Below are 21,520 nucleotides of genomic sequence, written 5' to 3'. Positions count from 1 at the left end.
TTGGATCATTTCAATTGACTTTAACTTGACTGAATTATTTCTTTTTTCTGTCTACTTAAATCTGCCTTTGAGACCCTGTGGTACATTTTTGAAATTTTCATTCCAGTTATTGTACTTTTCAGCTCTAGAATTTCTGTTTGGTTTCTTTTCATAATTTTTATCTTTTCATTAATTTTCTCTGTTTGTTAGATATTGTTCTCATTGTTTCCTTTAGTTCTTTAAACACAATTAAATGATTTAATGTTTTTGTCTGGTAAGCACAATGTCTTGGCTTCTTCAGTGACCGTTTATCTTGACTGCCTTTTTTTCTGTGTATGGTCCATACTTTTCTGTTTTGTTTATGTGTCTTACAATTTTTGTTAAAAACTGGATATCTATCTATCTATACTAATAAAAGGGTAATATGCTAATTAGTTGGGGGCCATCAGGCCAGCGGGGGGCGGGGAGCAGTTGGGGGCCATCAGGCTGGTGGCGGGGGGGCAGTTGAAGGGCGAGCATGCCAGCAGGCAGAGTGGTTAGGGGCAATCGGGCAGGCAGGCAGGTGAACGGTTAGGAGCCAGCAGTCCCAGATTGCAAGAGGGATCGGGCCTAAACCAGCAGTTGGACATCCCCAAAGGGTCCCAGATTGGAGAGGGTGCAGGCCGGGCCGAGAGACACACACCCCATGCATGAATTTTGTGCACCGGGCCACTAGTATATATATAAAAGCCTAAGCGACCATTATGACCGAACAACTGAAATGACCAGAACGACCGGTCTACCAGTCACTATGACACGCACTGACCACCAGGAGGCAGATGCTTAATGCAGGAGCTGACCCCTGGTAGTCAGTGAACTCCCACAGCCAACAGCCCGTGGCCCCTCCCCCTGGCCAACCGGTCCCTTCATCAGCCCCATTAGCCAGCCAACCTCCTGTGGCCCCTTTCCTGGCCGGCGCCGCCCCCCACCCCCTCCGATAGGCCTCAATTGCCGGCCAGGCCAAGGGACTCCACCTGTTCATGAAATCATGCACTGGGCCTCTAGTTTTAAATAATAAATATGGTAACTCTGAAAATCAGATGTCCTGCTCCCCAGAATCTGTGGATATATGTTACTGTTTTTATTACTGCTACTGCTGCTTGTTTGTTTAGTGACTTCTCTGGACTAATTATGTAAAGTCCATATTCTTTATCATGTCTGTTCACTAAAGTTTCTCTACTGAGTTAACTTAGTAGGCTGCTAACAGTTGGACAGATTTCCTTAAATACCCTGAACCAATAAGTTCTCAGTCTTACATGGAGCTCTGTGTGCATGTATGAGGGGGAATGTCTTCAATGATCCAGCAGGAAGTTTACAATCAATTCTGCTGTAGCCTTTGCTCCCTGCTTGTACAGAGCCTCAAGGTCAGCCAAAGGTGAGAGATTAGGACTTTGTTGGGGCTTTCCTGGATATGCACACAGCCCCATACTTTAGACTCTCAGAGTATGTTAGAGTTGTTCAAAACCCTCATGGGCATCTCAGTGCCTAGGTTTTTCTTTTAAGTTTTTTGGAGCAGCCTTTATTATACCCAACTTGTATCCCTTCTTCAGGCAGTTATGGTGTTAAATAGTTGCTCCTAATTGTTTTTGGAAAACATCCTAAGAATAGGGCTATTTGCACAGAGTGATCTCTGAATCTGATCAAATTAAAATAATCCCTCAGAATGGAGCTTTTTAGAGAGTTTCCTGACAGGTTAAATAGTGACAATTCTTTGACGATGGGGTTTCCAGAAAGTTCCAAACCCATTTTCTCCCCTTCACTTGTTGATAGGCTGCAATTTTTTTATCACTTCTATAGTTGTGAGGCTGTTGGCTTTCAAGACTACCTTGGAGAAGTGGAGAGAGGTGTGGGAATAAGGCAAATTAAAATGTCACAAAGGTCACTGTTCTTACTGAAATTCATTTTTTTAATGAATAAATTCTCCTTAGATTGTTGGAAGTCTTTGGTTCATTTTCAGAGCTCTAGAAAAGTTGGTCATGTTTACTAATATTCTCATTGCTTTTATGGAGGAGAAGTTTTTGGAGGTCCTTACTCCGCCATTCTGGTAGTGTTTCCCAAGAGCATACTCTTAACCACTGCAGTGCTTCCAAGTTGGGGTCTACCATACTCCTTAAAGGTTTTACATTTTGTAGGAATATTTTGGTGTCTATTATCATCTTCCTGGCATATATCCTCCTATACCTCCACTTCCTGGTACATTATAGGGCATTATATTGAAACTTGAGAAATTATGTGTATAGAAAGCTATCTATGGATTTCATTTCTGTATAATAAAGGGCTGATGCAAAATAATTGTTTTAAAATTAGGAGGGGACTTTTCTTATGCAGGTTGAAAGTCACTGTTCTAGACTCTCCTCACATGCCTATTATACACCCACCTTAGTCCCGCATCTAGAATATCTCCTAAAATGGCCTGTAGTCCCTATTCTACCCAAGTCCCACTTGAGAGTGAACAAAGAGAAAGTTTGGGAAGTTAAAAAAATTAGAGGTTATTACAAATACCTCTCAGGAGATTAGAATGAAAAAGAAAGTGGAAGCCAAAAGATAAACCACATAGAAAGCAGTAAGATATTTCTATGAAGACATTCCAAAAATGTCTTCATAGAAATAAGAAAAATGTCATGTTTTGGTTAATCAGAAATTCTGCCTAAGAGAGTCATCATATACACCAGTTAAAGTTTACCAGTCTTCAAATAATTAAAAGCTAATAAAATATGCACCACCTATGCTTTACTGAATGTAAATTAATTTCTTCTTCTGATGAATAAGACCTCTAGTAAAGTTTCATATAAATAAGATCTATCAACCTTGGAATTGTATACTCGTGAACAGCTTTGTAATGCAAAACAGTAACTTTGGTACCTACAAAGAATGCTTATATTTTTAAAACACTTTTTTCAATAATTATTGATAAACTTAGCCAGAATTTGTTACAGAACGTTTTTTACAGATTAGCATGATCCGAACAAATACTCTGAAAATCCTACCTTTTCTTCATTTTCAGGTGGAATATCAATTCCTAATTGCTATTACAGATAGACAGGGCCTTATTCTCAAAATGAATCCAGCAGAGGGAACCCAGCATAGTAACAGAACTTCTACTAAGTAGTGATGGCAAATGTGCCTTATGTGAATGAGTGCTACCTACTTCCTGAGGATTTTGGAGGGTTATTTGTTTATTTGTCTTATTTTGCATTGTTTTTTGCCTTATGTAGTCTTATTCTGGCTCTTCCATTTTCTGGTGCCACAGTGAAAAAATAAAACAGATAATCACAAAAGGGGAACTATCAAATGAGGGGGAAAAGAAATCTACATGATCATCCCCCAATTTTCTAAAAATTATTGTTAATAAAGCTGCTGTAGAATTTTCTTAATAAATATTCAAGAAATCAGTATCTGGAAGCCTAAGAGAGTTAAAAGGCTATACTCTCGAGACTGAGGAAAGATACACTCCCAGATAACTATGAAAATGGAAAGAAACTTAAGCACTATCATACTGTATATGTAATTTAATACATTTGGGTTGGCATTTGTCCAGTATGCAATGGTAGGACTTAACTGGCATGAAGAGTGAGTGTCCTTTCTGATTGGTTGCAGCTTCCATTTGGCTCATGTCTGTGTCTGGGTAGTCATTAACTATTTTGATTATCACCACTATTATAAGTATACCTCATACTTTCATTTTAGAAGTATTTATTTAATTACAGTACATATTTAAGCGTGCCCCCCATCTTCAACCCCCTCAAATAGGGTCTCTCCTGCTATATCAGACTGTACTTAAACCTGCTCCTCAATGAGTGTTGTAGGGCCCCTTCCCTGCTTGAGACAAGCAAAAGCAAACATCTTCATATCTTCTCTTTTTTCTTGATAGTCAGTTGGTCCCTATAAGGGGGACTGGCCTGGTCTCCACCTGACTGGGCCTCTGGCCTTTGACTGACATGACCCCAGAGAGACCCTGAGTGCCCTGCTGGTTCAGCACTCTGGTAGCCCTGACAGTGGGCAGCTGCATCGAGGCAGCGTGTGCTCCAGCTCTCAGCTCCCAGCAACTCCGTGGGTCCTCTGGCATGCCTCCCTTCCTCTGCGCAATCCCTTTTGGTGGTCTTGCTTCATTACCTTTCCTAAGTGAGGAGTTTTTTTCTGGGTCAGAGCTTTCATTTTCACTTTGGAATGTCTTCTTAGACACGCCTCAGAATCCACCAGCTTGCCCCCTTCTTTCCAACAACTCTGACCCCACCCCAACCCTGCTGCCATTGAAATGGCCAAAGCTTCTCAGTTCCAGGATGTGCTGTCGTGTTAGCCACCAATAGCACTATCTGTATTAGAAGTATATCAGCAGATCCAGAGCGGAGGAGCAGTGCTCATTTTCTGTGAACATACAAGCAATTTGCAAGTTAGATGAGTGACTTTCTTCCACCGCTGCCATTTTTAATATAAAAGAATTCAAACACTTGGTTGACATTTGAAGTTGGTCCAAGGCATCTCCTCCAAGACTTTCTCTGGACCTTGTTTGTGCTCTCCCTTGAGCCCTTGCAAAGATGCAGAAACAACATTACAAGCTCATACCTCTTTCTTCCCTTTTAGGGAATTCTTTTCTCTAAAGGATTTTCTGGAGAGTTTGTAAATGAGATGACTTAGGGAAGTATTTAAGCAGTTAGCAAAGTTAAAGGCAGTAAAGGACTCTTGGCTTCAATCACCCATCTTATTTTCTCTGAATTAATAGCACACGAAGTTCTGAAGCCCATCGTAGTCTCAGCCATGTTCTCGTCTACTTCTCCACCCTCCCATGGGCTCTAGCAATCTGGACGTGACCTTACCCAGCTGTTAGAACCAGGGCAGATTCTGAACTGTGCTCTACCTTCTTTTAATAAAAACTAGCCCTCTTAATGTTTTTATTGAGAGAGGGTAACTAGTACATATTTATTACAAAAATTTCAAACATTGCAGGAAAATAGCACAAAAGTAAGAGTCATATTCTTTCCAACTACTCAACATTATCAACATTTTGGTAAACATTCTTTAATATGTCTCTGAATATTGTATTAATTTTTGTATTGCTGCATAACAAATTGCTAAAAACTTAGCAGCTTATCATGAATTTATTATCAGTTTCTGTGAGTCAGGAGTTTGGGCACAGGTAAACTGGGTCCTTTGCTCAGGGTCTCAAGTGACGGCACTGTGTTACTGGGACTGTTGTCCATCTGATGTTCAGGGCTCATTTAGGTTCATGAAATAACTCAGTTCCTTGCAGCTTTAACATTTATGTAAGCGACCTTCTTCTTCAAGGCCAGCAGTCAATGTCTCCGATGCTTTGAATGGCTCTGGCTTGTTCTGTCTCTGACCTTTAGGCTCATTTAAAGGACTCACCTGATTAGGTGAGGCCCACCTTGGTAATCTCCCATTTAATTAACTCAAAGGCAACAGATTAATTGCCTGAATTATATCTGAAAAATCCTCTTTGCCATGTAAAGTAACATAATTTCAGGAGTGATATCCCATCTTATTCATAGATTTCAAGGGGAGAAAATTATACAAGAGTGAGGGTCATTTAAAATTCTGCCTTTCACACTTGAACATGTACATTGTATATGGTGTTCTGTAGTGTGCTTTTAAAAAATTAATATACCACAGATATCTTTTCTGCCTAATAAACATAAATCTGCATTTGTATGGCTTAATAGTTTTCTATCTTGTGTTTCAGATCACTAGTCACCTATTGGACAGTTGGGCTGTGTGCGATTGTTCCTTCTTACAAATAATGCAAGGATGAACATTCTTATGTTCCCATTGCATCCGTGATTATTTCCTGTGTGCAAATTCCAAGGAAAGGGGTTTACTGAGTCAAAGGATAAACTTTGGCTCCAAGGGTCCCCAAGCAGTGCACGCTGCTATTTTTCTAGCGAGGTGCTGCCTTTGATGGAGACTTTCTGGGTCCTTTGTACTGAAACTGCCTAATTGAAAGGCGCCCCAGAAATCACTGTCACTGCAGGAAGTGTACAGAAAATGACATAAAGCAAAAATGTGTTCTTCACTAGTCACCTCCATCATTATCCACCCCAAAAAGTTATCTTCAACCTGATTAAATAACAACACTCAGTGAAATGGGGGCTTTGTTTTAATTTTAACACTGCTACAAGGCAACAAGGAAAATAAATAACTTTGAGGGTTTATGCATTTTTTAACTTTAAAGGGACACTGCACATTTCAATGGTATAGTGCAAAGTCAGGCTTCAAATGAAGCTCTGAGAAAAATATAAAACTTTGACTCAAACAAAGGTTTAATTACACCTGCCTGACCTTTTAAGCAACCATGACTTTGTGAGTGCCTCCCAAGGGCTGGCTCAGGTGCTGGGAACATGATGGTGAACAAGACAGAACCCCAAATTGAAGCCACACACTCTACACATGAAAGCAGAAAGACTACTGAGCATCTAGATAATGAAGCTATAAATAAGAAGCATGTGGATTTCCCAACCTGGAGAGTTGGGAAGTGTCTGTAATTATCAGCCTCTTTCATGGAGGAGCTTGAAATATAAAAGGCGAGTACGTATACCCAGAAATACTTAACATCCAGCCAAAAGGGAACCCTCATTCCCCTGGCCATTGCTGAACAGGGAACAGCATGCTGGAAGTAAGGCTCGTTGCTTCAGAGGTATCATCCTCTCCCTCTGCTCACCGCCATTCTGGGAGCCCAACCATTGGCTTTCCAAGCATTGACTAGAACCCAACCCCACTGGAACTCATAGGCACTGGGTGAGGTGGACAGCACATAATTAGTTCTGTCCATCTCTCCCACTGCCTACAAGTTCCCAATCCTTTTAGTAAACTCTTCCACCCTAAATATACAAATAAGGCCTCAGTCATAGCTTAACGTGGAAGAGATCGCAAATAGCTACTTAGATGTCATAATGAGAGAAAATAAAACTTTACTCATCTCCTGGTTATAGGAAACAATATTATCCTCAAATAAAAGTTTTTGTCTGAGATCTTTACTGCAAATCTTGTTTATCTTGTTTAAGGCTTAACTTTGCCCAAGGTATTTAAATTTAAATCAGGAGATTCTGGAGCCTTTTCATCTAGGGTGGCATTGTCTTGGTGAAAGTCAGGGTTGGTAAGCAGCACATGTTGTGTAGGAAGCAAGACTGTGTCCATGTGGGATTGCAAATGTTTTATTGCTTTGTTTTCTGGATCTCTCTGCCTATAGTGCAACCTTCACCGTTCTAAAGGGAGGCAGCAGTCATTGTTTAATATGGCGACCTTTCTCCCAGCTTCAGAGCAAAGATAGAGGCTCTCAAGTAGAGCCAACCTCATGTTCCTACCCCAGCACCTCTATACCCCACCCTGATCTACTAGAGCAGTGGTGGGCAAACTCATTAGTCAACAGAGCCAAATATCAACAGTACAACGATTGAAATTTCTTTTGAAAGCCACATTTTTTAAACTTAAACTATATAGGTAGGTACATTGTTATTAACTTAATTAGGGTACTCCTAAGCTGGCCTTTGCTAAAAACGTACTCAATCTAATTGAGGTACGTTCGCTGAGGTCGACCCCTTCCAACTCTCCCATCCACACTCGTCTTGTATACTTGTTTCGTCTATCTCCTTTCATTCATCCTCTTTATATGTCCAAACCATCTCAACATACCTTTCTCAATCCTCAACACTATATCTTCTTTCACTCCACAATGTTCCCTAAAATTAACTTAATAAACTTTACTTAAAGTTTTAAGTCAACTTCGCACTTTACGTGCACGCCCGCATGTGGTATTTTGTGGAAGAGCCACACTCAAGGGGCCAAAGAGCCGCATGTGGCTCACGAGCCGCAGTTTGCCGACCACTGTACTAGAACATCTGCGCCTCCCTCCCTGCAGCCAATGCCTCACTCCCCACACCTGTCCATGGTTCTGCTTTTGACCCCTTGCATCCTCCTTATTGGAGCCTTCTTTTTTCCATCTCTCTTTATTCTTTCTTTCTTTTTCTTTTTTTTAAATCCTCACCAAAGGATATGTTTTTATTAATTTTTGAGAGAGAGGAATATATAGAGAGAGAAACACTGATGTGTGAGAGAAACTTCCAACAGTTGCCTCCCCTATGCGCCCAAACCAGGGATGGAACCTGCAACCTAGGTATATGGCCTGCTTGGGAATCAAACCTGCAACCTTTTGGTAGAAGAAACTATACTCCAATCAACTGAGCCATTAGATAAAGGCTCTTTGTTCTTCTTCTATTCTCACTCTTTCTTGACTGGTGTGTTTCTCTACAAGCATGACAATCTCTCTTAATGTAAAAATAATCAAAACAATCTTCCCTACATTGCATTCTTTCTAGCCATTGCCCTATCTTCTCTTCTTCCCCTCACAGTCTAGATCACTTTTTGCTGAGAAATCTACACTGCACCTCTCCCCTTCCCACTCACTCCTCGTCTGGCTCTTTCCCTCACTCTCCTCCATCATCAGTAAAGACACCAGGGGCTTCCTCCTCATCAAATCCTGAGTGTCACATGTGTATATAAAAATCCCTCTTGGGTTTCATCTCCTGGATTTGCCACAGGCACTCAAGTTCATCATATCCTAAACGAACTTGTCACCCATGCAGCACCACCTCCTTCAACACAAACCTTCTTCCCTTCCTCCTTCATTCAGTCTTGGTAAACAGAACCATCATACTGCAAATGTGAAAGTCTTCCTCAGCTCATCTGGTTCCTCCACGTCTCCATAAGACAGCAGTTGAACCTCCCAGAGGCTCCTCTCCCTCTCCACTGTGAAAACCACCTCTTTAGTGAACAGATTTTTGATCCATTGCAACTATTGCATTATTTTGGTGTGTGTGTGCGGGGGAGGGGGTAATTTGGCTCAATCTCCCATATTGCCTCTTCACATACCTTTCACAAATACAGAACTGAAAATTTACCTTTCCCAAGAATAAAGCCCAAATATTTAACTTGGGATAAAGGGATTTCACAACCTCACCTCACTTTTACCTATGGCATAACTCAGCGTTTAAGACAATGGACCTTGGAGTTGTATTACCAACTAGCTGTGTGTGACCTTGGGAAAGAGTCTTAACCTCTCTGCGCTTCAGTTTCCTCCCTTGTAAACTGGGGATAATAAATAACAGTGCCCTTCTGATAGGGTGCTAGGAACATCCGATGTGTTAACACACAGAAAGGTTTTAGGACGGTGCCTGGCACTCAGTGTTGTGATTTCCTGTCCACCCTCACCTGCCATCTCTCTTCTCTCACACACACAAATATGCAAACAAGCTTCCCTCCAACCACAGGGACCGCATAGAGTTCCCCAGTACACCGTGTTGGCTAGTTCATGCCTCCACGACTTTGTTCTTCCTCCTTTTGCTGACCTGCTAAACTTCAGGACTCAGTTCAAAGGTCACTTCTGCTGTGAAGCCTTCCCTTATGCCCTAAGAGTTTCCCACTGAGACGTATTGCATCTCAGATGAGTTTCCAGTGTAGCATGCATCACATCAATTGTTTTTAAACATCTCCGTGTTACCATTTCTGACCACTTACCACGTGCCAGACGTAAAGTGCTTTACATGGAGTATATTGTTTAAGCCTCACAGAAACCTTATGAAATGTTTGACTAATTGGTTTACATGTTTGCCATTTCACCTAGATTGTGAGGCTACTTATGAGCAAAACCTATGTCTTGATCTTTATTGAATCTCCAGTACCTAGCGTGGTGCCTGACACACAATGGGTGCATAATTAAATAAATACCTCTGAATGGAGCCCATAAACGTTGAGCTGTTCTCGGAGGAGATGGGGAGATGCATGAGTTACTAATGTTGAAGGACATTTAGGAAAAGGCTGGGTGGTAGTTGGATCTGAAATTCATCAGTGCTATAAACAAACACTGCGGAAACGACCGCCCCACTGCTAACTGTTGTTCCTCTATGAGGATTTTCTGTCGTGTAGTCGGGTTCAGGTGCTCATTTGTTTCTGTACTGTCACATAATTTCAGGTCTTTTCAAGGACATAATAATACAATTCATGATGACATTATTTTCCATGCTCTTGCCTCCAGGGTCATATGCAAAGTTGTGAAAAGTTTTTCATGGCCCTTAGCTTGTGGGTTGCCCACCTTTGTTTGATAAAGGGTAAAGAGACACTTGCCCTGATAACCTTTCCATCTTGTTGAAGAGAAAATGGAAATTTGCCACAAATTATAGACAATTATAATCAGGAGTTAATGATATAGTTTCCATGGCAATGATCTAAACACAGGCATTTTATTGCTTGTTACAAGGGATATGCTTTTTATAAATTTAATGTACATAAATATAAAAATACTCAAAGATGTACATATTTTGTTTTCAAGTAACTTCTTTCCTACCCCCTTAGCAGATAGTAAGTTCTGTTTCATTAGGCAGCTGAGAATGGTTACGATCAAAACTGCTTAATGCACTGACTAGAGTATCTCTGGGGGGCCTTGAAACTGATATTAGCAGGAGAGGAGCTATGTCCAGCCATGTGAGTGTCCCTAGGGATACCAACAGGAATGGATCTGCCCTGCAAACTCAAGTCTAGAACCCCAGGACATCTCTGGAAGCCCTGGATTTAGTTTAATCCAGTCCAATAATTAGTAGATGGCATATCCTCAGGATTTTGGGTCACTTTTTTATGTTTTGGAGCATTGAGTGTGATGGGAAGTTTAATCTCACTGGAGTGGTGTTTTCCCAGGAACTACCACTGCTGGAATGAAGCCTGGATGACGAGGCCTGATCTTCCCGTTGGATTTGGAGGCTGGCAGGCGGTGGACAGCACCCCCCAGGAAAACAGTGACGGTAACCTGCACCCTCTCTCCAGGGAACTGTTTGCCGATCTTCATGTTGCTATTGTGATTGCACTTGCTGTGTGGGAAACACTCCCAGGGGAAACCCACAGCAGAAGCGTGCTCCCTGTGCTCACAGACAGTACTAGCCCCTGCCAGTCAGGTTTCATTTCAATTCAATGGTTGCCTTTTCCCAGATTACTTTATAACTTTCAGAAGAAGAGCATAAAACTTAACATATATAATTCTTCTACTCCTGCTTTGATAAGCAGTTTTGAAGACAGGAGAAAAACATCTGTGTCAGCACTTTAGGCTGTAAAACATACCTCTACCCTTCCTGGTACACAGTGGGAAGAAACAGGTCAGGAGAGAAAATAAAGGACTAAAAACACTGGTGTTTTCCCAGAACCAGGTTCTCTTTATATTGTATAATTTCTTTCAAAACTTGAGACTGTGGGTGTTTGTTGTCTAACTTGCAAATTATGCTAAGCAATGAGTGGCAGTATGACCTCCCTGGATTTTTATAAACTCACATCATAAGCCTCCATTAATCTTTGATGTGGTGATACAAGGTAGTGAGTGGCCTGGGGACATTATATTTATTTCCTCAGGTGTTGATCTGAGATACTGGTGTGTGTGTGTGTGTGTGTGTGTGTGTGTGTGTGTGTACATACACGCACACATAAACATTCATCATGCAATTACAAGAGAGTCTTAGTGCGTTCTAAAGGAGAAAGTTCAACGCTTCCTGGTGTTCTGGATTATAGAGGGTGGGGCAAAGGAGGTTTACAGCTGTTCAGATGGAAAGTAATACAATAATTAATAAATAATAGTAATACCAGAACAAACACCGTGTTTCACACACTCACAACTGTAAACCTATTCTTGCCCACCCTATATCTTAGTGAGACTCCAGAATGACTAATAGCAGCAAATCTCTTATTAACTAATGATCGCTGGTTAAACTTTAAAAACTTTGTAAATGTAAACGTGGGCCTATTGATTTCCTCAATACAGATGGCTCATTGGTCAATGTGTGGCTAGTATCTGATTTCTCCAGCCAAACTTGACATGTGGGTTTTTTGTCTTTTTCTTTTTACTTGTCTTTTCATTTTTATTGAATTTATTGGGGTGACACTGGGTAACAAAATTATACAGGTTTCAGGTGCACAAATGTCCAAAACACAAATCAACTACTGAGGACATCATCATTCCCAACATTGCAGACACCCACTGTGAAAGCATAAATGTTATGTGAGCCAACAGCTGGGCACCCACCCTCAAGGTTGTGTTGGTTGGTGGAAGAATACACACAGGAATGGTGATGCCCTGCATTTTTTATGGCTTCAAATTTTGGATTAAGGAGGCATTTCCAAGGAAACCATCCTGATTGCACACACTGGTCACCTGCCCTCTGGCATGGAAAGCATCTGGGCTAAATCAATGACACAGTCGCCTCTGCAGAGCCGCCTCCGTGTCACACCTGTCCTGTGTCAGGACAGACGTGAAGACTCACACTCTCTCCTCTGTGTGATGCAGGGATGTACCGGTGTGGCCCGGCCTCTGTTCAAGCCATTAAGCATGGCCACGTTTGCTTCCAGTTTGATGCACCCTTCGTTTTTGCAGAGGTAAGTGGGAAGCCGGGGAACATGCTGCTTTCCTCCCCACCTCTCAACACCTCAAACAATAGAGCACTGGCATCGTTCCAACCCCGGCTCTTCATTCTACATGCAGCTCTTAGCTAACATTTTCGTTCCTGGATGTTTTGAGATTTTTCTCCCCTCAAAAGAAGTTGCTTTACTAATCATCATACTCTAGGACTAGAATGAGTAACTATTATTAATATGTGAGGCCCATATCCTTAAGAAACTTGATTCTTTATGGGAGATGAAATACATAAACACATCAAAAGTTAAATAATACTAGTAATAGTACAAGAGATGCTATGGAACTGGCCGATGAGTTATGTAGGTGATAACTGGTCTGCATTTATATATACAGATTCATTAACTGAGAAATATGGGCTGGGAACTGAAGTAGGACACCAAAGACCATGTCTAGGGTGGGAGGGTGACGTGGGGACAGACAGGAGGGACACCTTCACGACAGCCACAGTAAGAGGAGATGCTGGTGGCAGGAGCCCTGGAAGGAGCGTCTGGGTGCTCCCTCGGGGGTTAGTGCTGGAGCCGAGTCTCAAGAGTTGATCAGCAGTTACTCAGGCAAAGGGGCTCAGAAAGAAGCTGGAGGAAGGGAAGCATTTCAGGCAGAGAGGACGACAGGGGCAGCCCAATGGTGTGTGGGGCCAGGAAACCTCTCCATGCAGGCTCACAAAAAGTGATGCGTCAGCAGGTGTCAGCGATGACAGCTAAATGGTTTCTGGACTGAGGAACTGAGGTCCTGAGAAGTGGGCACTTCACCTTGTAAACGAGTCTCCACGGAGGGGACTGGACAAAAGGCAATGGAGGGCAGAGAAGGAGGCAAGACTGGAAAGTGTTTAGGAAGTGCAATAAACGTGACTATTTAGACAGCACCATCGGAAACGGGAAATACACAGAACGAGCAGGGTGTCTTCCACCACGCCTCCCATCGCAGTTGCTAGAAGCTGGGAGAGCAGGCGTTGCCATGTTTGGATTTTATTCCCTCCATTTCACTTTGGGATTTGAAGATTTATCCAAACCTCCCAGCTGCCATCTGAGAGTTTATGATGCTACAAGAACCTCTTAATAGGAAATCACTCTAAAATTCACAAAGCCTTGTTTTATATTTTCATTACGCTTTCCTGCTGCAAAGAAGGAGAGAGGAAGGAGCCTCCCTCCAAGAGCAAATTGCCTAATAGCTGTTAATGCAAACGCTCTTGCTATTATTAAATATAGATCGGGGGTTATGGGTGTCATTGGGGTGTGCAGATTATAATTACTCCTCTCACCGCTGCAGACTCGTCTGACAGAGTGTATGTTTGTTGCTCTGGCACAGGCTGAGCTCCAGGGCCGAGTCATTTATAAGAGCTGTGTGAGCTGTTAAATAGGCTCTGAAGAATCTTTTCTCAAGGGAACCTAAAGTCAGACCCCATGGGGGCGCCTCCATGACTCAGGCTTTGGACCTCATCCTCTCTTCCCACTCCCACCTCCTGCCTGGGGGCGTTGGCCCTCCCCGCCGGCCACACCCGCTGGAGTCTGCCCTCCTTACCCTCTGGATGCTGACGTTCCTGGTCACTCCCCACTCACTTCCGGCCAGAGCCAGCATCAAGCTCACTGACTTTTTTGCTCTTCTCCTTTAGTGAAAGCAGAAGCCCAAATAAGAGGGGGTTTGGGGGAAAACATCTTACCTCTGTCCCTTTGCTCTCCTCCTCTATTTTGGAAATTTATCCTTAGCTTTTACAGATTCCTTTCAGGGCTTAAAGCTTACTTCTCTCCCTGCTGCCTGCCTTCTCATGCCCTCGGTGCTGGGTGTGTTTCTCAGTTCTGAAGGGCCCTCTGCCTTTTCTCTCCCCAAATAGTGGTGTCCTCAGGCCTCCAAAGAGGTGAGAAGGGAGCGGGACAGTCTTGGAAGTCTGCAGTCGTCTTCTGAATTCCGCCGTCACTAAGCTCTCAGGAGCAGCGGCTTCTCTGCTAGCTTAGCTTCCTCTGCTTGGATCTGTGGTCTCCTTCACACCATCCCACTCACACCCACACACATGCGTGCACACACATGCATGCTCATGTGCACATACACACACGCACACACGCCTGCCTCCCCTCCCTAGCACTGGGCTGGGTTTGCAGCAGTCATGACGGATCCCTCAGGGCCACAGTGACCGGCTCCTTCCCCAGCGCTAGGCCATCAGTCCTCTGTGACAAGCTGTGCAGCTGCCTCTCTCAGATTCTTTATTCTCAATCCAAAGTTGTTTATTTCGCTACCACTTGTTAGATGCAGCCCATTTTCTGGCACCTTCTCTTCTGATCCGAAATAATTCTTCCATTCATTCAAATAACATAAAACTTGGAAATCATCTTGGCTTCTCTTGTTAACCTTCCTCAGGCATCTCGCCAGAAATGCCTTTAAAAACTGTCATTCATCAACCCTGTCTATGATCCTCATCATTACCCTCTGAGCTCTGTACAGCTCTGAGCCCTGTGGAGTTGCCTGCTAATTCATCTCCCTCCTCCTCTCTTACTCCCTTTCCTATCTATTCTCCACAAATCAGCCAGAATTATCTTTTAAAATGTAAATAAAAACCTGTCACCACCCTGCCTTCAACCATCTAACAGATTCCCGTCACCCTTAAAATAAAATTGGACATCAATCTTTACAAGATTTGGTGTGATCTGGCCCCTGGCTTCCCCTTCACTCTCATCCCCTGCTCATTTCCCTTCAGCCACACTGACCTTACTCTCCTGGAAACATCCAAACACGCTCTCATTTCAGTCTGGACACACACCATTCCTTTTGGTGTGAAAGCTCTTCCCCTTCTTATGTTAGGGGAATGTTCTGCCCTCTCACTGTCTCTTGGTCTCTGTTCCAGTCACCTCCTCAAAGAGGCCCTCACTCACCCACCCCACCTAAAATATTATAGTCTGCTCTGTGCTCTGTTGTTTTTATCCTTCTATCCAGTCTTAGTGTTATTTCTCTCCCTGGCTTCTCATTGCTGAAAGCAAGTTCTGGACATAGTAGTCGTGAATAAATGTTGAATGAATGAAGGAGTCAAGCAGGCAAGCCAACAAAAGCTGACACTGAGTACACCACTAAGAAGAGTATCTCAGAGAGATCAGGGCCAAATGGCACTCCCAACCGCTAGCGGGAGGTGAGGCACACAGGACCTGGCACATGGCCAGCTGCAGGCTGCAGGAATGGTGAGCACAGGGAGATTTACAGCAGGTGGGCCGGGAGAGCTGGTGGACCAGGCAGGTACCCACTGCCACCATGTGTCCTCAGAGGACCACCACTTTCCCTACATAGCTATGTGCCATGCAGTCATCTCCATTTGGGAACCTATGAACAAAGAAAACTCTGTCCTGGGTTCTGAAGAAAGGCTCCATCCTTTGTGGTGGAGAGCGTGGCCTCTGGCAGCAGTGGACATGTGTTTCCACTCCATGGGCACAGGCAGGAGTTTGCAGAGAGGCCGCTGCAGCCTTCTGCCCAACCCACCTTTGCTGAGTCCCTGGGGGCCTGAACCTCACTCAGGCTGTGCAGAAAGTGCCTGTGCCTGTGCCTGTGCCTGATCGTGACGCAAGGCTGTGATGTGCTGAAAATAGCACCAGATTCCACGGTGGGATGCCAGGCTCTGCATGACCACAGTCCCTTCAAATGTGGAGAAAGGACTAGGTGATCACTAAGATTCCTTCCATTCTAAAGAAATCAGCCTTAAACATAGGGGTTTTCATAAGTAGTACTGATCTACCTACCAGCCCTGTGAAGACAGTATTATTAAAACCAGAGATTCAGTAACTTGCCCAAAGTTACACAGCCTGGGTCCTATATTTCTTCCAGCATCCTCTGTTCTTACTATTCCACTGTAGAGATAGACAATGAAGACATGGAAATTGTTAAAGATTTTGCTTATCTTGACTCGGTCATCACTTCAAATGGAGACTGAAGCCAAGAAATCAAGAGAAGGCTGAAACTCAAAGGACAGCAATGAAAGCATGAGGAAGATCACCAAGAGCAGAGATGTGTCCTTAGAGACCAAGGCTAAGATCACCCACACCCTTATTCCCAATTACTATGCACAGATTACGGCTGGTAGGAAAAAATAATTATTTATTTAAAATATGGTGTTGGAGGATACCCTGGACCACAGAAAATGAACAAATGGGTTCTAGAGCAAAAATGACAAAACCGAAGCTGTCCTACTTCAGGCACATCATGAAACGGGCAGTTCTTTAAAAAAGACAGTAACGCTGGGGAAAGTAGAAGGCAGTAGGAAAAGAGGGAAACCAAATATGAGATGGGCTGGCTACATAAAAGAGGCTGTAGGCATGAGTCTACAGGAGTTGAGAGGGACTGTTGAGGACAGGACATTGTGAACATCACTCATTCACAGAGTCACCAGGAGTCAGAAGTGGCTCAGTGTCATGTGACACACACCTGAAGTAGGTATCCCAAGGTTGGCTTAGCCATTTGACAGCATCGTGAAGCCCTCAAATGCTTCTTATCATTCTACTCTACCATCTTTGTATTGTTGGCAATGTTGCTTTTCACTGTCTCGGGATGATTAAAGCAGCTCCAAGTGTCACTTCACTTCACATGAAAACATTCAAGAGCAGGAAGAGCAGGGCAAACTCTCCAAGTACTGCTCTCATTTTATAAAAAGTCATTCCCAGAAGCCACCCAACTGAGATTTTCATTTTCCTAGAAGTAGGTCACACGGTTACTGCTAGCTTAAAAGAAGTCTGGGAAAGCAAGTAACAGACATGGTACTTTCAGCTCTCCCTTAAGAGGTGGGATTTACCAGTAAGAAAAAAAGGAAGGTGGGATTTACCAGCAAGAAAAAAAGGAAAGAGCCTTTTCCAGGTGGCTCAGTTGGTTGGAGCATTGTCCTGTACACCAAAATATTTCAGGTTCCATTGTGAGTCAGGGCACATATCTAGGTTGTGGGTTTGATCCTTTGCCCGGGCATGTATGGCAGTCCAATGTTTCTCTCTCTCTCTCCCTCTCTCTCTTTCTCTCTCCATATCTGCAGAGGATAAAAGAAAAGAAAAAAGGGGAGAAAGAAGTGATTGATGTTTAGACAGCTTATGCTCCCATTTCTAAATATTCTTAATTTAAAATACCTGATAATTAATCTAGACTAGATTCCCATATAGAATGGTTTTAAAATGAGTTTATCCCTATGAATCCAGTGTGTTGGAGAAACATACCAACTCTAGGGATATTAGATGACTACACCATTGAGAGGTAGAGATTTTGGTAACAAGGACACTTGATGACAGCTAATGCTCTCTTTTCCTGTTTTCAGGTCAACAGTGATCTTGTTTACATTACAGCTAAAAAAGATGGCACTCATGTGGTGGAAGCTGTTGATACCACCCACGTTGGGAAATTAATTGTGACCAAACAAATTGGTGGAGATGGCATGAATGATATTACTGATAACTACAAATTCCCAGAAGGTAATTTACTATAATTGAATGACAATTTCTTTGTCCAAGTCCATTTTGTACTTACCAAGGTCACTATGAGATGTGTCCCAGAGAATGCATTGGCATTTATAGCATATGGTAATCAGAGCAGAAGCATAAATTCTCAGGAGTGAAAGACACATCACACCCACAATTTTTCATTGTAGTTTTATTAGTATGTTTGCTTTGATTAGAATTCCATCCACGTGGCTTGTGAAATGATTTGATTTTAAGTCATATCTACTTTAACAGCATATAGAATATATGAAAGGACAAAAATAATTTTAAATAGTTCTATTAGAAAACATTATAATTTTAGTTCAATAACAGAAATCTAAAAAACTATTCACATCTGTTTAGTACTTTATACACTATTCTTACATACATTGTTCCACTGAATGATCATGGAAATCCCTTGAGGTAGATAATACAATATTAAGAGGACAGTGCTATCTTACTAGTCAGGCAATTAAGTTGAAGGCCTGTTTAAATTATAAAATAATGGCAATGTGGTTTTGTTCACTTTTATTGTGAAGAATATTTCAAAGGGAGCTGTTGAGTTGGTACTGGACTGATTGCCTACTCTATGCCTGGAATACTGTTTGGTGCTGGGATCGTTTTAGTGATCAGGACCCAATTTCCGTTCCTGGCCAAGTGACAGGATTATTGTGCAGAGGGGGCTTTGATAAGAAGAAGAGGAACACTCAGTGCAGCCAGGATATTCAGAAAAGGCAAAGCAGGGTGAGAGGAATCACAGAGCACAGTTTAAGCTGGCCGGGGTTTCCACACAGTGGTCACATGACCAAATCATGAAGCACCTGGTGTGCTTGGGGTTCTGCAGGCTCAGAGTGCCCAGGGGCTGAAGACAAACTGCCCAAGGTCAGCAGTGGACAGGAAGTGAAGGACCTTGGATATCTTGATAGGAAATGAGGAGTATATTTCATAGATGATTCATCATCAGAGTTCTTACGAGTGGCGTTTATTTTAGTGAAGAGATAAAAATGATGAATAATTAGCATATACCTAAATATCCATCAGTATTCCTGAAGTGCTGTGGAGTGCTGAATTTCTCTTAAATATTTTAGACAGTCTCTGCACTCTTATTTACAAAAGCAATTTGCACTATAAAGAGGAAGTTTGCTGAACTGAGAACTCTTGTGCATAGTATTAGAAATTCAAAATTTCTGTCATCTGAACTGGTGAATTTTTGCTGTATTTCTAAAATGATTCATTCTTTTTTTTCTGTTACATATCCTCCATTGCACAACATAGATCAAAAGATTTTTTCTTTCTTTTCTTCCCCTAAAATGAGGGGAGGAAATAATAAATTCAAAGACATAGCAATAGAAACAATCTAAAAAATGTTTTTGTGCTTAAAAAATAAGCATGATAAAACAAAACAAACAAACAATGCCCTCTTGTTATGGAGTTATATGCAAAGAGGTTTGGGAAGGAAAAATAAAAGTCCATAAAAAAGATAAAAGAAACTAGCTGTAATATTCATTTATTCATTCAACTGCTATTAACCATCCCCATATTTTCAACACTGGGTACAAATAGAGACATGCATAGCCCTGCCTTCCCATCTAGCTGGAGAGACCAGCAGGAAGCAAACCCTCACCAAGTTGTGGGATGTGTGCAGGCCACAGAGAAGGGAATCCCAAGCCAGTCTCGGGGATTCTGGAGGATGTTAGTGAGGCTCACTGAGATGGGAAGATGAAAATTGGCTAGGGGAAGCACGGGGAAGGAGTTCTTCAGGACGAGACAGCTGGACAAGGATTGCGGATAAACAATCCTAGTGTGGAAGAAATCCTGATCAGACAAGAAAACAAGCGGTGAGCCTACAGGGAGCTGTCCAGGCCATCAGCTGTCTTGTCTAATCTCACAGCAGAATGCCATTAGCTGTCAGCAGTGGAGGTGGCAGTGAAGTCCAAATCAAGGTCAGATGTCAAGAAAGGAAGGACCCAAAGGCAGTCTACACAAAAGGAGTCAGGGCTTGGCCAAGGGTGGACAACAGATTAAAACAAAGTGTGCCAACTCTGAATGAGGAAGACATTTGCAATCTGGGCACAGAGTTTGGCAAGAAGGCTAGGCTCGGATAGGTGGACCATGTGGGGGTCTGGTCTAGATAGAAGTGCCCCTAAATTCCCATAGGTAGTTGTAAGAAACACCCATCTGCTTCTGGATTAGAGTTTAATCCCAGGTAGATGGAAAATTGGCCTCTTAATCAAAGATGGCGTATGCATTTCAAACTCCAGCTTTGGGAATGACCGAGTGGAGTACTGTTTAGAGGAGGGTGCTGAGACTGCTCTCAAATGTAGTAGGAAAGAGTGAATGATTATCAATGTCTGTCATGGACATCGAGGAAGGGGCAGCCCCCCCAGCATCCATGGCTGGGTATTTGCCACGCTGATTCCCATTATTCATTCTTTCATACAATTTCTCTATATACAGATTCTGTGTGAGGCCAATAAAGTTTGGAGATGAGTAAAAACCTAAAAAAGGAATTATTACCATATTTAGGAATTTACTATTTTAATTAACTAAATTGTGGATAGATCATTTTTCACTTGGACAAACTAAAGCTTAACATTAATTTTATACCTCTTATACTATAAAACTTTGAAAACCAGAATCCTTAAAACTTCTTCTGGGCAATATATCTTCTTCATGATGGTATCTGGATCCATTTCCTCATCGCCCCATCAATGATCCCCTGTCACTTGTAGTTTTCTCTCTCCTTCTCTGTTAGCTCCTTTCCATTAGAATTTCAGTGTTTAAAGAGTTTACAAAGTCTTTTTCAACAATATATCCCCCACCAAACATGCCCGCACTGTCTTCCTCCTCGGCTCCATGGCCAGGTGTCCTGGGAGAGCTGCCTGCACCTGGCAGCCTGCCATGTTCCTTTCCCTTATATTCCTCACCTCCGTGCCCTAAATTTTGCTACCAACATATCCTTGAAGATCTTCTCAAGGTCACTGAGACCACCTGATTGCCACGTGAAAGAAACATTTGCAGACCTCAGCTTGCCTGACCTTCCTACACCTTTTCATTGCTATTACTCCCAAGTCTGAAATTTGGTTTTCTTTGTTTCTATGATGCAGTGTCTCCTGGTTCCATCCCAACCTGCTTGGTTCTTTGTTCTGTCTCCCCTCCACCGCCCCCAAGCTCTGCTTTCCTTACTCCCTTCGAATGTGACTTCATTCTAGGCTTACATCCTCGGGTTCATGCCCATTTCCTTGGGTTCTTTCTACAGCTGGTGTTAAGTCCACATATACACCGCTCACTCCCAAGTCGCTGACCCCAATTTAGACCACTTTTCAGCTCCACATTTACCTAAAGTCCCACAGAAACTTGAAATGGAACCTTCCCAAATGTCGCCTCTCCCACTCCCTTCCCCTCCTTAGGTCTGTTTCTTCTCTCTATACCCCGGTGAAGGAAACCATGATCCACCAGGCGCAGCAAACCTGAATGTCCCTCTGAAACATCTCCCCTTCCCCGCCCCTCCTGATCTCCATGCCACTCTGAGAATCAGGTGGTATCATGTGCAGAGAACTCTTAGCATTGTGCCTGCTACCTAGAAAGTGTCCCATAAAAGTAAGCTTCTGCTACTGCT

The 21,520-nt window shown here is 42.8% G+C and overlaps 1 protein-coding gene across 1 annotated transcript in view; it reads left to right on the top strand.

The window, feature by feature from the left end:
* F13A1 (coagulation factor XIII A chain) overlaps positions 1–21,520 on the top strand; it is a 188,196-nt gene that overhangs the window by 134,693 nt on the left and 31,983 nt on the right. The window contains exons 9-11 of the mRNA XM_023762749.1: positions 10,717–10,820; positions 12,347–12,435; positions 17,742–17,895. Of these exons, the coding sequence (XP_023618517.1) occupies positions 10,717–10,820; positions 12,347–12,435; positions 17,742–17,895 (347 nt within the window). The remainder of the gene's footprint in view (positions 1–10,716; positions 10,821–12,346; positions 12,436–17,741; positions 17,896–21,520) is intronic.

The sequence above is a fragment of the Myotis lucifugus genome, unplaced genomic scaffold (assembly GCF_000147115.1).
Source record: "Myotis lucifugus unplaced genomic scaffold, Myoluc2.0 scaffold_259, whole genome shotgun sequence".
NCBI classification, from domain to species: domain Eukaryota; kingdom Metazoa; phylum Chordata; class Mammalia; order Chiroptera; family Vespertilionidae; genus Myotis; species Myotis lucifugus.
Note: the sequence above shows the minus strand (reverse complement) of the source record. Positions and strands in the feature narration are given on the sequence as shown.